The following is a 16,865-nucleotide window of genomic DNA, read 5'->3' as shown; positions in this document are numbered from 1 at the left end:
AGACGTTTACATGTTGGAGTGAAAAATTCCATTAAATAAACTGAAAGTTCTACCTTATAGGCAGGTGTCCTTAATACAATTTTTTTCTCCGGTGAAGTTGTATCAAGTTGGAAGTCAAAAGAGTTGAGATATCTGCTCTCCTTCATGCTGGCCACAGCAAGTCTGACAGAGCCAAGCAGCTGAACATCAGCCGGATGACCGTCCACAGGGTCGCGGAGAGGCTCAAGAATGGTGAAGATCTTTCAGTGATCTTTCAAGTTCTTTAGCCTCTCCGCAACTCTGTGGACGGTCATCCGGCTGATGTTCAGCACAAAGGAGAACAGATATCTCAACTCTTTTGACTTCCATCTTGATACAACTTCACCGGAGAAAAAAATTTGTATTAAGGACACCTGCCTATAAGGTAGAACTTTCAGTTTATTTAATGGAATTTTTCACTCCGACATGTAAACGTCTCTAAAGATCATGAAACCGAGTGTAACAGAACTTTTGCAAAGCCCGGTATATGTGTGTGTCTACATCTACATATAACTATATGTATACATCTGTATATATCTATATATAAATCTATAGATATGATCAGGTCTGATGATGATTCAAAAGTGTGCTCAATGAATGTAGAAAATATTAATATACCTAATACTTTTATGGCTGTCTGTGGATGAGGACATTTGTGTCTTTAAGGTCCTAAGTGTGAGGATTTTTAAATCTGTCACTGCACAAAACATAATAATGCATTAGAATCAATTTTATTGCTATTTGCTAAAATATTATAGATTGTGATTGTAAAAAAAAATGAAAAGAATCCTCTTAGCATTTAGTATAGAAAATAGAAAATGTTTCATACTTATATATTTTTTTCATTTATAACACTGGTACTATGTGCATACACTGCCATTTAAAGCCTTAAATCATATAAATGAATTAGTATTTGGTAGTTTTAATCAGGACTGATTTTATTTTTTAAAAAGGTAGTTAAATTAATGTGCAAAATATTAAAAACGAATATTTTTAATGCTGGATTTTGATTAGTATAGCTTTAACACTAGATGTTTTACGTTCACTGTGAGATATGGGTTCTTGACTGTAATAGTAGCCGCTGTAATTATTTTTTCTGCAAAGGTTCGTTAAGTTCTAGTTTTTGTTATGTATTATATGCCTCTCCTCGATAATAGCAAACCTGCAGTTCCTGCCTGCTGCCAGCGGGTGGCAGTACTGTGCTTTACTGCGTGTTTACAAACTGCCATTAAACACATAAGAAAGCTGCAGAGGGCGGATAAGATACGGTTAAACTCATTAAAAACAGCATACCGGAGGTGTGTGCAACAAACTGCAACTGTTGCACACCCCCCGTGAGATTTTTGCACATCTTGAATCAACTTGTCAGACAGTGTAGGTCCGTGAACGAGCGGTTCTCCCGGTGGGTGTCACACAGGTCTGATGCTGCAGGCAGCTGCTGCTTCCTGTATTGAGGCACCAGCAGTCGGAGTCGAAGCCCTTTTTCTCGCTCCGGGAGCCCCACACCCCGAGCCGCAACACGGAGGGATTCGTTGTTCGGATGCCGAGGGAAGCCTACCGAGTCGGTGTCCCGGTGTAGCTGCCGGTTAAAACCGCGGTGTCTTGTGAAAGCTGAGAAGCGAGGAGGGCTCGAGGAGACACAGGGCACGATTTTTCCAAGAGCTGGCGCTAGCTAGTAGCAGCTAGGTGGCTAATGGCTAGTAGCAGCAGGTAGACAGCACAGAAGAAGCAGTAGAGAAATAGAAATGTATTTAATCTGAGTTCAATAAATGAACCAGAAAAACTATCTCACTTTAAAAGGGTACATCGGCATGGTACGTTTTACCAAATTAGGTAACTGACATGCTACCGAAAGTGTACTAACTTTGCTAACGTTAGCTAGCCAAGTTACTAGCCATCCAGAGCTGATCCTGTTGCTTTTTCAGGCAGACTTTCGAGCGAGGAAAAGGTTAGATTAGCAGCTGCCCAGCTCACTGCAGGTTAGTGCTGTTTTCAGAAAGTGGTTTAGGGTAGTTATTGAAATGGCTCCCAAAAGAAGACCCGTTCCCCTGAACATTACGCCTATTGGGGAGGGACAGGCCACCTCCAACACCATTGATGCTGCATCTGAGTGAGTAGCACCACTTTCAGTTCAAATTAAACCCGTCAAAGAGTGATCTGTGGTATAGATCTATTGTTGCTCTGCCTGCATAGGTGACTTATCAGCATTTCCTGGCTGTGCATCAGGTTGATTCAAAGCATCACCATTTAAGGAGATCTCCCTGCCTTATAAATTCTCCCTCTGTTTACTAAACTCTGTTCAACCAACCATCTCCTCCTCATAGAGCCAACCTTGAGGCCTTACAGAAGAAACTGGGCGAGCTGGACCTGGATGAACAGCAGAGGAAACGACTGGAGGCCTTCCTCACCCAGAAAGCTCAGGTTGGGGAGCTGAAGGATGAGGATTTTGAACCCATATGTGAGTTGGGTGCCGGAAACGGAGGAGTGGTCAACAAGGTCCGCCACAAACCCTCGGGTTTGGTTATGGCTCGAAAGGTGAATGTTGTTATCTTTTTGATGCAGGTGAAGCATGACAGATGGAGGAAGCTGGTCAAAGCACATTCCTGTGATGTTTTGATGAAGTCTTGTTTAGATTTTACCATCGCATCACAGCAGGATGTTGCTTTTGTTTATTGGACTCATGTGTGGATGAAGTGTCACTTGCTCACTGTGGAGAAAAGGAGGCACCACACTCTGCACCGTGATTAAAAAAAACAAAAACACAAACTCATCAGTGCCCCCTACAAGTACAGAAAAATGTACAGGAACAGTCATTTTTGTACTTAAATAAGATTTTTGAATCCTTGTATGCTGTAATATTTCTTGTCACCTACATGTGGATGTAAATATGTCCTCATGTAGGCTGATGGAAGCACTTTAACCCAGGTGTCGTCCTGCGGGTCAAAATTGACCCTGAAGTTTGATGAATATGTGGGGGGAAAAAATTCATAATGAAACTTCTGATGTCCACATTTTCAACATTTTTGGGAAATCGTTGAACATTTTTGGTGGAAAACAATAAATGTTGAAAATGTTTCTTAAGAATATTCACAAAAAATCTACCAAAATAAAGCGAATTTTGCTGGATTTTGGTTGATTTTTATGTGAATGTTCTTAAAGAAAATATTAGACGTTTTACTGATGTATATGTACCGTAATCATTTTGGAAATTTTTAGGATTTTTTGGGGGGAAGTTTTTACTCATTTTTTGAAATTATTAAGAATTTTCTTGCCAAATTTGGGGGATTTTTTTTAAATATAACTTTTAAGGAAAACTTTTAATGAATTACTGGAATTTTCTTCCTGAAGGTTTTGCAAATTTTCAGAAAGTTGAGGAATTGTTTTGCTGAATTTTTGGATTTTTTTCAGACAAGGAAAAAATATTTTTTGGTGCCCTTAAATGAGGACAACAGGAGGGTTAAAGTTTAGAGAGTTGATGTCTAAAAATTGAACTTTAAGTGGTTTGATGAGTCCAACACCAAATGGGAAAAGATGTTGTCTACTTTACACAGTGTCTGTGTATATCTGAGAAGAGCTTATCACAGATAGATGGCTAGTGGAGCTTTTGATATGAGTAAGAAGGAATTTCAGTGGGGAGGAGATTTACTAGCAGTGTCTCAACCACGTAGTTTGTCTTATCAGAGGTTGGTGACACATTTAGTATCAACTATTACGTGTCTAGCTCATTTTTTTTAAACAACAAAACGTAAACGGATCATTATCGTAGGTTTTGTCTTGTTTTATGTGTCTATTAAGAAAGCTATTGTTTGCTACTATATCATTAATCTTAAAGTATGTGTGTATGTCTAGTTAGCTTTAAGAGAAACTGTTTCAGTTTTAGTCCGTCAGACTGAAGACATTCTGGTAAAATGAGTTCTCACTTTTTCACCCCTCTTTAAAGGGCATTTTAAAGGTTAGATGTGGGGTTTAGATTGTTAGTAAGGGTTGGAGTTCAACCGTTAATCGTAGGTAAGTAGTAACACATTATGTCAGTGAATGTCCTCATAAAGGTAGCCATGCAAATATGCCTCCAGGACATGTTGATCACTGTAAACTGTCCTTACCACTTAAACATTTTTTTTTTAATTGCACGGCTTACTTGATAGCAGATTATTAGGGCTTCATTCAGACCCTCTAACAGCAACTCCAACAAGCTCAAACTTGTAGGCCGTGAAGTGTGAGTTGACAAACCAGCTAAATTTCCACTGAAAGCTCCACAAGTGATGAAAAACAACTTGGAAATGTGTGATGAGGCATTCTGCATGTATGCAGACTCAGCAGTGCTGAGGCTGCTAATGCAAAGTATTACAGCTCTGTAAGCCACCTCCTCTTCAACTTGTATCCATGACATATACGAAGGACAGCAAATGACGTAACTGCATCTGTTGCCGGCATCTTTGACAAAACAGCATTTAATGGTTTCACCTTTTTACCTCCTCAGTTGATCCACCTGGAAATCAAGCCTGCCATCAGAAACCAGATTATCAGAGAGCTGCAGGTGCTGCATGAATGCAACTCCCCCTACATTGTGGGCTTCTATGGGGCCTTTTATAGCGATGGTGAGATCAGCATCTGTATGGAGCACATGGTGAGAGACAAAGACTGCTAGTGGGTACTTCTACCCATAAACACAGACATCATGTGGTTGGAAACAAGTATCTTATCTTTATGAGACTCTGTGCAGAATATTGAGGGGCAGAACCATTAAGGCTAAAATGATAACCATGATTATTTTGATCAGTATTGAGATAATTGATTTATAGCATTAATTCTCATTAATGGTGTAACTGTGCACTGTTTTAACTTCCATGTTGTGCTACAATTATGCTAATGTGCCAATAGCTGCATCAACAGTGACTTAAAACAACGTTCTCCTTTACCTGAATTAAATACAGCTCTTAGTGGCAAAATATGCATAATAAATAATATTGTACCCAGAAGTCCTCACTTGTTGAGAAGCTTATGTGTAGACACTGCAGTTTACTGATGTCCTGTAAACACCTCACATGCAGGCTACAGTAGACAGTAGCTAAGCGGTTGTGCACAGAGAAGCTTCCAGTATCTTCACAGCTGTGTGACCAAAAATAATTTACAAAGAGTGAAATAAGGCAATCTGATGTCAAATTTACCAAAGTTGAAAATAAATGATTCTGTCTACTTGCTCTGTTTTTAATAAGTGGACTTCTCTTTGAGTTGAGCTTTTAAAATGTCAATTTCACAGTCAATCATGGTGATTTAATTGTGGGAAACCAAAATTATGGCTGTCATTAATATGAACAGAAGCGCAGCCTGAGGATATGTTTTCCCAAAAGAGCCACGTGCAGTTTTATGTATGTCAGTCATAACACTTTTTGTTTCTCCAGGACGGCGGATCCTTGGACCAGGTCCTTAAGGAAGCCAGAAGAATCCCTGAAGAAATCCTGGGAAAAGTCAGCATAGCTGTATGTACACTTTAATGTTGCTTTAAAGCGATAGTTTTGGTCTGTATGTTTCACATGTCTCAAGCAGAGAGCAGCTTGTTAGTGAATTTAATAGGGCTGGCCCGAATAGTGGTTTCTGGCCTCCGAATATTCAGGCCCTATTAAAGACGAATATCCAGATATTCGTTCCGCCCCGTAACGTCTGACGGGGGGCGGGGGGGTATTCGGATACCAAGATTAATATCTGGATAGTGCCGTAGCGAATGAATATTCGGATATTCGGGTCCAGCCCTAGAATTTAAGCCTAGTTTCTATTTGAATTTGTGACTAGTATAAACATTCTTATGAAATCTTCTTACTCTACATGTTTTTGCGCGTGAATTGCACATTATGGGTGTGTGTGTCTCTTGTGGTGTTGCTTAAGTAGCTGTGTGTCGTCCAGTCTTGCATCAGTCACAAACAGTAGGACCTACTGTATCTTACTCAACTCAAACTCCTGCATCAAGTCCAAAGTGTAATAGTGGAATTACGAAGGAGAAAGCCCGTTGTTGTGTTTGTGTATATGGAGTTTTGTATGAGCTTTTACCTTCTGCGTACTCGTTTTGAATGTTTTGCTCTCGTTTACAGGTGTTGAGGGGATTAGCCTATCTGCGGGAGAAGCACCAGATCATGCACAGAGGTAAAAATGTTCACTAGCCTCAATAAGTCACATTTATTTCAAAATCTCTTCAGCAAAATATTCAATTCACTGCAGAAAAGCAAGTTTACACAATCAATGAGCTGCTCAAAGACTTATGTATTTATAATGATACAAACAGGATGTATGTGAACATTAAGGACTGTTTTCATACATTCATGTTGTAGTAGACAATTAGTGAATTTGTAAATCAGAGAATTCCATCTGAGATATTTTATTTATTGCAGTGTTTGTCACACAATCATTTTTCAGTTGTTTGTTGGCTTAATTCCCATGAATTGCTTTTAGAAATAATGATACCAAAAGCAGTTGACTGTTACGAACTTTTGACTCCAGTAGCAAGACGACCAAGAGATTTTGTTTTTGTTTTATATACATACACTCCTTCTTAAAGTTTATGGCATTTTCAACCTCAATTAGCAATAGGCCAGTGTAGATATTTTGTGGATATTTGTTGTGGGTAACCTAATGATTCCCATCTCTTCAGCATTGCATTAAGGTTGCACTGATGATAGTGTGACAACCAGCACAGATTCAGACCTTTTATTAAATGTTACATTTTAAGAAAATTTCCATGCTGACATTAGTTATCCTTGCTGCTTTGAAACACGCTCAGACACAATAACAAAAAGCATTAAGGTATGACTGCCATTTCCAAATGTCAGAGCTTTTTTTTGCTAGTGTAACCACTTGAAATCCGCCACATGAACTAAACAGGCTCCAATCGTCCATGCTCTCTTTCATTCAGATTTTTAATAATTGTCTTCGCGCTTTTCCCTCGATATGCACTGCATCAACATCCTCAGAGCTTTAGCACGCTCACCACAAAGCAAGCTATTATTTGGGAGTGTCACAAGTTCCTGATCATAGAAATTTGGGGCATGAAGCTACAAAAGCTCCGTGAATCCCATTATCTTTGCATACAAACAAAATCACGAGTCGCACCATCGCAAAGCCAAAGTTTCTCACAGCGTGTCCAGCGACGAATCATGGGTGTGCTGAGCTTGTAGTGAAAAGTACTGGTGTAGGGAGCAGAGTGCGGGGCGGCGAAGTTTCACAGTGCTGCAGGGTCGGTGGTACTCGAGGATGGAGTTGTGTGAGCTCAGGCGGTAATTACAGCCTCTCAGATGTGATTATACAGCGGCCGCGCCCTGTTAACCCCTCCCTCCGTGTCTTTCTCCATCGTTCTCCCGCTCTTTCATGCCATCTCTTTTTCAGTCACTCCCCACACGTCTTCGGTCGTCGGGAGGTGGGTCTCACACCGCAGAGGACAGATTGCAGGGCTCAGGCGCACACCATTATTTTGCAGGATGTTTTTCGGTGATGAATTGAGCGTGTGGAGGACTGGGCTTGTTTATAACAGGGGCTTAGCAAGAGCTGGGGGGGTTGCTGTTCATGCCACCCGCAGCCCTCATGGCAGACTGTCGTCCTGCTGTAAATATTTCAAAGTTGCTTGGAAGAGTTTTGTGTGTAGGAGAAGATTCACATGTTACTGCCTCACATGAAAACAACACGTCATAGTGGACACAGTCATATATACACAAATAAATTAATGTAGCCCTTCATATATACCAACATCTATACACAAACCCACATATACAGCAATGTGTGGACGCTTTAGATGTTTAGATTCTTCCCCAGTACCGCAACAGAAGCATCTGATTGGTCCCCAGTTCATTCTATAGCATAAAAACAACCCAAACAGATAGTCATATAGCGCTATCTGGAAGAACATGGAGTTCTGCAACAAATGCACTTCAGATAACCCTTATCTCAACAATCATGGAGTCAGTCTGGGATTACCTCAACAGACAGCACACTCTGAGACAGCCTAAATCCATAGAAGAAGTGTGGCAAGTTCTTTTCTGCAAGATGATTGCAGTAACGTACCTGCCAAGTACCTTGAAAAGCTGCACAAATGTGCGTCTGAGAATTTGTGCTGTTTTAAAGGCAAAGGGTGGTCACAAAAATGTTATTGGATTCTCATTTTTGCTGCACTTTGTATGAAATTCATTGATTTGATTGAACAGTTCTCATAGCGTTATTTTTGAAAACAATCTCACTTTCGCTGAACATTCTGCACAGAACACAACAGCACAGCAGTCGCTTTTCTTGTCTACAAAAATTACACAGCTGTAAGGCGCAGAGTATGAATTGACGAATGGGGTACAGAGTGAAGAGAGTCCTTAATGTTTAATTTGTTTGTTTGCCATTTAGACGTCAAGCCCTCCAACATCCTGGTCAACTCTCGCGGGGAGATCAAGCTGTGCGACTTTGGTGTGAGCGGCCAGCTCATAGATTCCATGGCCAACTCCTTTGTTGGAACGCGCTCCTACATGTCGGTGAGTCAGCTCTGCACGCCTGCGCCCCCACCCCTTTTCCTCTGGCCCTATCCCCACTTTCCTTCTCCACTTTTCTCACATGGCTCTTGTTCGCTGGTCCCGCCCTCCGCCTTCCTCTGGCCCTCCCTTACTCCCCTGCCAAGAACCGAGGGCTGTGCCCAGGAAAGGGCTCTTTGGCAATGAGGGAGGCAACTGTGCTCGCTCTGTATCGTCCTTCTTTCTCCTGACTCTTAGCCGCCCGGTGGGTGCAGAGCCAAAAGCTGCTTGTCCGTCCCATCTTATTTCTATCTTTTACCTACAAAGCACCACTGGAGTAGAGACATTTGCCCTTTGATTGTAATTCCAAACACACACACACCTGTCCTTGCTCACCCTTCTAACTAAAACAGTTCAAAGCTGCTCTTCGCTTCCTGCCAAGCCTTTTCGCATCCTCTGTCCTCTTGCCCTAACCACACCCCACCATTCCTTGCCATAACACCCCCCTCCTCCCCTTCCCTCCCGCTCTTCTCCTCCTCTTCCTGTGCCGTCCCTGCCCAGCCCTCTGCCCAGCCTTCTCTCCTGCCTGGCGTCTTGGCTCTACCTGCTCCCCGTGACGTAGATGCGTGTTTCTCAACAGCCGGAGAGACTGCAGGGCACTCACTACTCTGTTCAGTCTGACGTGTGGAGCATGGGTCTGTCCCTGGTGGAGCTGGCGATTGGCCGCTACCCCATCCCCCCACCAGACGCCAAAGAGCTGGAGGCCATCTTCGGACGGGCCGTCATGGACGGGGCCGAGGGAGAGCCTCATACCAACATGCAGAGGCCCAGACCACCAGGCCGACCCGTGAGCGGTATGAGGGGCTGAAATTTTTACAGAAATGCGCACGTGGATTTGTGCAGTTAAACAGAAACTTTAAGATGTGATTTTAAACTCATTTGTTGTGGATAAATACTTCAATTGTGCCCAAATTTTCCACAGGACATGGAATGGACAGTAGACCTGCAATGGCTATCTTTGAACTTTTGGACTACATTGTGAATGAGGTTTGAGACATAACTGATTTGCACAAAATGAAAACACACACGCACATCTTTACTTGCTGTGATTTTAATCGTTGGTTCTTGAACTCTCCTCAGCCTCCTCCAAAGCTTCCGCTTGGTGTCTTCACCAGTGACTTCCAGGACTTTGTGACGAAATGGTGAGCACAGGAAATGACATGTTGCTACCAAAAAAGTGAAGTGTTCTTATCTGTTCTCAAGAAAAACAGTTATGAGAATAGACTGTCTAAGATGCTGTGAAAGCACTACAATTGCGAAACTTGGCGTTATTTCATCAATCTTCTTTTGTACTGGTGCAGTACTGAGGTAGTTTGAAAGTAATACAGAGCACCTTAGACCTTAAACATCCTCTCAATCATCAGACATACAGAAACACTCTTGAATGTTGCAATTTGTCAGATCTGTTTTTTTCTACTCCACCTCCAGTGGTGAAAAGTTTGGAAACTATGAATTATGCAGATATTTTTCATTTGGAAAGTTCAACTGGTGGATTTTAAATGTTTGAAGTTTCCACGTTGAACTTGTGTGAGTAGAGCTGAATGATATGCAAAAAAAATATTTATCATATTGCTGTTATTTATGAGTCACAGTTTTGTTTGGAATGGTAATTTTTCAGTTTTCTTTTTCATTGAAACAAATATTAAAAATCTTCTGCAGTCTGCACCAAACCAGCATGTTCCCTTACATCTGTAGAATAATATGTGTAGGCTGGTGCACCTCTGTAGCACCTCAATACTCAATTTGGATATTGTGCTAAGCCACATTGCCATTTTGGTAATATTTCAAATATTTACTTAGCCCCAAGTTGCATATTAGACTGTGACTGACATCTACAGTAGTTTTTTGAAATAAAATCATCTTCTACATACGTTATATTTAGATTAAGCTCACAATACCTTGCATGAAAACATGCTATTAGTGTCCAACGCTGCACTTACCTCATACTTCCAAGGTAACGTCAAACATCCTGCTGAAGTGACGACGAGCAAGACCAATTTCTGAGAAGACTAGGGCTGCTTTATTAACCTTATTTCATCTGCTTTCTGTCCACAGTTTGATCAAAAACCCGGCTGAGAGGGCCGACCTGAAGATGCTGATGGTGGGTGTCTAAGCTTTGTTTGATCACTCGGTCGTTTGGTTTACCGTGTAAATAGTGCTACCAGTACAAACGGAAGTGTCTTTCTCTTCAGAGTCACACGTTCATCAAGCGATCAGAAGTGGAGGAAGTGGACTTTGCCGGCTGGTTGTGCAAAACCATGGGCCTGAACCAGCCCAGTACTCCCACCCGCGGCACTGAGTGACCCCCCCCCCCCCCACACACACACACACTGCCCTGACACACCTCTGGGTCTCTCTGCATACTCATATACTGTACATACACGTACACAAGCCATCACACATATTGGCACTTTTTTTTTCCATCTTGCTCTTGGGTAAAAACAGTTTTAGCTTTCTCCCTCCTCTTCTCCCCTCCCCCCGTTTATTTCTTCACCAGCAGCAGGGCCCATTGAGTCATTGTACTGTAAGACCACAGCTTCACCATGACAGTGTCAAGAGCAGCCACAGCTCACTTTTCCACACCGCTACAGAGGATGTAAAGCACTGAAGGGCTGCCAGTGTGTCGGCTGAATTTGCATTGACAAACTTCTTTTGTATTGTTGAATATTCTGTATTAATCTTTTCTATGGCAACAGTTGATGGCTTGTGGGACTGTATTTTAATAAATAACCTGCTGTAGAGATTTGATGGGCTGAGGATGACATCTTATCTACTTGCAAGCTCCGATTTGGTTTTATTGAAGGTGAATGCAGCCGTTTTGATTTTAAAATAATTCTGTCGGAGTTGTACACGCTACAGTGCTCTTTGCGGAGACCTTGCAATTACCTCCAATATAATAATCGAATTTGCAAGTAAAGTGCAGGACAAAAGGGCAAGTTAGGAGTCATTTTCACTTTTTTGGCAAATGAGCGATCACCAAAGAGGGTACTCATGACTACTAAAGTTTCTCAGTGGCTGATTTTTTTTTTTTTGTATGCACATTCATGACAGTATATCAGTGTCCTTCGAATGTTCTCATTTTGCATTCAGTGATCTACACGCTGATTGTGTTGACATTGTTTCCTCAACTTACATTTCAGTTCACATCCCACACTGTATGTCTCACATGGGAGGAGGCATATGATGTGGAGGCCTGATATATGCCAGAATGTCTCTATTGACATTGAGAAAACAATGATCAAAAATGTATTCATGGGATGATATAGCATGGTTTATTATCTTTCTAAATACTGTATGTGTATTTTATTTCCCAAGATCATGATGGGGATGATTAGCTGGTGTTTTTATCAAAAGCCTGAATCTCTGCGATGTCGATATGAAATCTCAATCACTGATTTTGATTTTACTTTTTTCTCTTTGTTGTTGGTCTGTATTTTCCCCTGAAGTGTATTTGGTTATGTTTTCACCGTACTGCTAAGTGTGGCGCTCCAAGCTTCTTCTTTTTTTTTTGTCTTGGGACACAACCGACCTAGAGGCTCACTTTTGGGAAAAAGACTTGGGTTGGAATACAGTTAAAACGCTTTTCCAAGCCGACTTCAAGTGGAACAGGCCTCTCGAGTAGTACAGAGGGTCTGATTGAACGTTTTAACCCAAGTCAGTGTTGGTCACATGGTGGTGGTGTTACTTGCTAGCCTGCCGTCTTGCTAGAGCTCTTGTATTCTCTCTGCTTATGGCTGCCCTTTCTTATCCCCCGCCCCGAAAATGTGCATTCGTTAAGAGCAAAATGGATGCATTGTCACTTGTATGTGTACAAAGCTATATACAAAAATTACAGGAGTACTATTTTGCAGTCTTAATATACAAATTTTTGATTTATGTAAATGACAAGGAGAAGAGTCATTTTATTATAATATAAAAATGTGTTGGATATGGTTATAATGTATAAAAAGATTAAAATAAAACTTATTTGTGAATGTACCTCAAGTTTTTGTTTAATTTAGTTTATACCCACATGCCATTGCTTTGCATCTATATCTTAACCAGTGCAAAAATGCAGATTTAATAGAAATTGTCGAACTAGGCAGTTCAACTTGTTCAAGATTATGATCCTTTGATATGGTTGTCAGCACTGTAGAAACCACTTTTAAGACCAAGGTCCTCTGTTTTTACTGGGAATTGAGGTTTTTTTAGCCACCCTAGCTGGGGTTTACATGAAACCACACATGGTGAGCAGTGTGCAGGGACTTTTCCAGTATTTGAAAGCAAGTTTTTTACCTTGTAAAATTGTCCATATGGTGTTTTTTATACACTAGAAGACACATTATCAGCCAACGATACAGTCAGCACCATGACTGAGCATTTCTGCCTTCAAACGGCGGTTCTGATGACCATCTTAAACAGATAGATTTAGACAGCCAGGGTTTTATACTTAACAAACAACCAGTCCAGTCAAATTAAAGTGGGGTTTTACATGTTTTCTTCAGAATTGATTTTTAGTTCAAATATGTATCGCTGAATTATTTCAAAATTACAAGATGTAGTTCTACTGAATAGATAGATAGATCAGAGTCCTCCGAATGGACTAGAAAAGTGTATATTAACATTAATTTTGTGTCCATGGTGTCCTCAGCTGTCAGTGTTCATGTTTTAATAAATAATAATAGCAATAAAGACTTTACATCTAAGCCAATTTAAGGCACAGAGGAATTATTTTCATCGAAAAAAATATGAACTATTGTTTGGCATATATAATAATACAGACGTAAAAACAACATGTACACCCAATATAAATATAAATTCAGTTTCTTTTTAACACATGGTAATACATATTTGTTGTTCCAACACACAGCACCTCTACAAAAGAATGATCATGAGATAAAAGTAAGAAAGTAAACAGCAAGATGATAACTGCCGTTAACAAGGGATACTCGTTTCTGATTGGCTAATTGACCACTAACGTCTTTGGCGTACTCTGGTTAGCCTACTTTGGATACACATGACTGACAAGATTTTAGAGATAAATGGCTACTTGAATGCAGATTATTTCTAATTTTAAAATGGTAAGTAGACGTTGAAATACGTTGATAAGTAGATAACAAGTTCGTTATTTTAAAATGGTGTTTTTGCTTTAGAGCTGTGTCAGGTTAGCATTAAGCAGTAAGCTAGCTGACAGTAAAGTACAGCCGCAAAAAAATAAATAAAGTGAATGACCACTGCCATTAAAGTCAGTTTACCTGTGACCACTGCTTCACAAATCAGTTTTCTTGTGATCACTGCTAGAAAAATCTGTTTACCTGTGACTGCTGCTACTAAAATCAGTTTACCTGTGAGCACCGCAACAAAAATCAGTTAAGCTGTGATCAATATCACAGAAGTTAGTTTACCTATGACCACTGCAACGAGAAGCTACCTGTGACTACTGTAGCAAAAGTCATTTTGCCTGTCATTGCTGCCACAGTATATTAGGCGTTGTCTCATTAAATATGTTCTACTTTTGCATCAATGCCCAGCAGACAATGTGTAGCAAAATGAACACCTAAACGTGTGTTTTTGATGTTGTTCTTTCCACTAGTCTAAAATATGACATGTTATGAAAGCAAAGTATTGACCAGTGCATGAAGACAAAATGTTTTTGCTTTTATGGTCTTCCCTAAAGCAAAACTGCATAATTAAGGCTATGAAGAACCTGTGCATAATGAAGCTTTCTCAGTTTTGGCCTAGTTTGTGTCTAATACAGCGTGACCTTACATGGTTAGGAATTGCCTCCGACCAAGTAAGTAAACAGATTAATCTTCACCAAATAGCATGAAGGATAGCCTGATGAATATTGGCAGAACATTCTGAAGTCATGCATAACCAAAATTTTTTTTGCTACTGCCGTGGTTTCTCTTAGACATTCGAGGATGTGCAGATGTCTAAGAGCACGTCCGGTGACACTGTTGCTTTTTATGATATTTTATTATAGAAAAAGATAGCATCTGATCAGGCGCCATGATGGAGGATTCAAAAGCCGGATACGAATCTCACCTCGAACAAAGAAGTCATACCTTTTATACCTTCTGGTAAGTGATAGGAATACAGCATCTGGGTCGTATTTGAAGACCCCTACTCAAAAGCAAGACCACCCTTGAATAGAACTCCTGGGCTCTGCATTCCTAAAGGGCCACAGGTCATCTGTGTCTAGACACTGCACCCCAAAATCAACACAGCATAGAGTTGCTTGAGCAGAATAGCACATACCAATGTAATGAGCACCTTATGTCTTTAAGTTCCCTTTGTGGTTAACAACTCATGATAAGCTACTCATCTCAGATACTAGAACAGGCAAAACAGATTCCATTCTACTAACTTATTAAGTAATGCATGTCACAGATCAGATACTTCACTACAGGCATGTAAAAGTTTTAAAGATGGTCAAGTGTGTCCCCTGACTTGAATTTAGTCAATCACCTATTAGATCCAAGTCAAACCGTTGTTATGTTTGAAAGCAGAAGGCAGAGGAACACAACCTGCTACGACTGGCAGAAAGAAATTAGCTGTAAACAAAGACTGAAGTGAGGACTGAATGGGTCTTTTAAAAAAGCAAGCATAAAAAATTATCTTTTAAAAAAAATGAGCCTCTTACAGAATGAAGAGTGTACTGATTTTGTTGCATTGAAGTTGTACTTAATATGCATCCATATGTGGGTAGAGAAGGTATGTTTACGTAGTACTGTCATAGAATACCTGTGAACCTTTAGCTCAACATTATAACCTGCTTATGAAAAGAGTTTTAGCTGAAGACTATCATACTGATCACAGCTGCTACTAACAAAAATGTAGGCCCACACTTTTTACACTTTCCCTAAATATATCATCTGTTTGTCAGGAGGTCATGTGGCAAACTGTACGCAGAGATTCTTGTTAACCGCCTTCTTTTTGGCTAGCTGGCTAATCAAAACCATCATTCAGACAGTAATGACAAACGCAGATCTAATGTGGGGTGTCTGGCGTTGGAGGGCACCAGTTTATATTGGACTGAAAGGCGACATTGCCATAAAAATGTCTGACATCATCTCAGACTGCCATGGACTGAGAACAGCTCATTTTGACTGTGGGTAATTAGGGCAAAACTGAATAGAAGGCATCTTGTGTAAATGTTATGTATTTTACGTGAACGTGCATACGCTGTTGTTTTCATTGCAGTTAAGCCACAACTTATCCACCTGCGTCCTCTTCATTTAGCTCTGCAAATTATACCAAATGAAGACATCAAACGTCCACATACTGCAATTCATGTGTTTTTCTGACGTTTGGAAGCTCTAACTCCAGTGTGCTTATGCAGAACCGGTGCTGAACAGTGCCCTCTAGGCAGACAGTGTGCCACTGTCTGTCCCTGCCAAATAAACCTTAATTCCCCTCCATGGTTATCTATGCTGTGCCAAGCCAGTGTCAAGCTCTGCTGCACTGTAGGAGCACTCTTGTGTGATTGAAGTCAAAGGACACTTTTTTTACATTCAGCAACATTGTGTAAAGCATGTCTTCTCAGGTGTACACTCCAAATATATTGCTTAAAAGTGCATTTAGAGGTGTGTTGGGATGGGCTATGGAGCAACAAAATGATCAAATACATCTTGTGCTCCGTCCCACTCAATGGCACAATGGCTGGATTGCACTCAGTGAGGGGGCGTGTGGGTGGGTGGTTGAAAGTGGCGCAACATCAAGTGCATGCACTGTAAATCTACACATGGGAACTTGCCGTTCCCACAGTGGATAAGACACTTTTCGACTTAGTAATGTCTTCCCTGATGCCTCACCTGTTGGAGCTTGGCAGGTATTATGTACAGAGACGGTGCCGAGCCAGAGTGTGCATCAAGGGGGTTGCTGGCAGCCCCTACTGTATGTGCTGGAATGTGCCAAGACTTGCTTTTGGGGTGGGACACCATGACCTCAGGCAATAGGATGGGTGGGTGCGACTCGACTCACATAGAAAAAGAGCAGGAGTATCGAGAGATGAGGCGGGTGAGAACAGACAAGAGTTACAACTCAGTTTAACATTAAACCACTCATACCATCCATAGAGGTCCATAGAGGGGAAAACACAGCATGGCATTCACAGCGGGAAACCACAGAGCGGGAACACATGGGTTAATGATTTGTGTCATCTCTGATTGAGTTTATGACTCTGACAACAGTCCACTTTTTAGCGCAAAGACAATTTTCACTTTACTTTTGCCTCGCGGAGGGGAGAGGGAGAGGAGGCTGAGGGGGAATGCTGTTTCTTTAAGAGAGGGAGAGAGTGAGTGTGAGAGAGAGAGAGAGAGAGAGAGAGAA

The 16,865-nt window shown here is 41.0% G+C and overlaps 1 protein-coding gene across 1 annotated transcript; it reads left to right on the top strand.

Annotated features, from left to right (window-relative positions):
• The first annotated feature begins 1,244 nt into the window (after positions 1-1,244).
• Positions 1,245-12,530, top strand: map2k2a (mitogen-activated protein kinase kinase 2a). Its single transcript, XM_022192379.2, has 11 exons — positions 1,245-2,128; positions 2,343-2,553; positions 4,499-4,645; positions 5,421-5,498; positions 6,105-6,156; positions 8,392-8,516; positions 9,133-9,346; positions 9,475-9,539; positions 9,633-9,694; positions 10,608-10,653; positions 10,745-12,530. The coding sequence occupies exons 1-11, from the start codon at positions 2,040-2,042 to the stop codon at positions 10,853-10,855; spliced, it is 1,200 nt and encodes a 399-aa protein (XP_022048071.2). The 5' UTR covers positions 1,245-2,039; the 3' UTR covers positions 10,856-12,530.
• Positions 12,531-16,865: the final 4,335 nt, after the last annotated feature.

The sequence above is a fragment of the Acanthochromis polyacanthus genome, chromosome 4, assembly GCF_021347895.1.
Source record: "Acanthochromis polyacanthus isolate Apoly-LR-REF ecotype Palm Island chromosome 4, KAUST_Apoly_ChrSc, whole genome shotgun sequence".
Classification (NCBI taxonomy): domain Eukaryota; kingdom Metazoa; phylum Chordata; class Actinopteri; family Pomacentridae; genus Acanthochromis; species Acanthochromis polyacanthus.
Note: the sequence above shows the minus strand (reverse complement) of the source record. Positions and strands in the feature narration are given on the sequence as shown.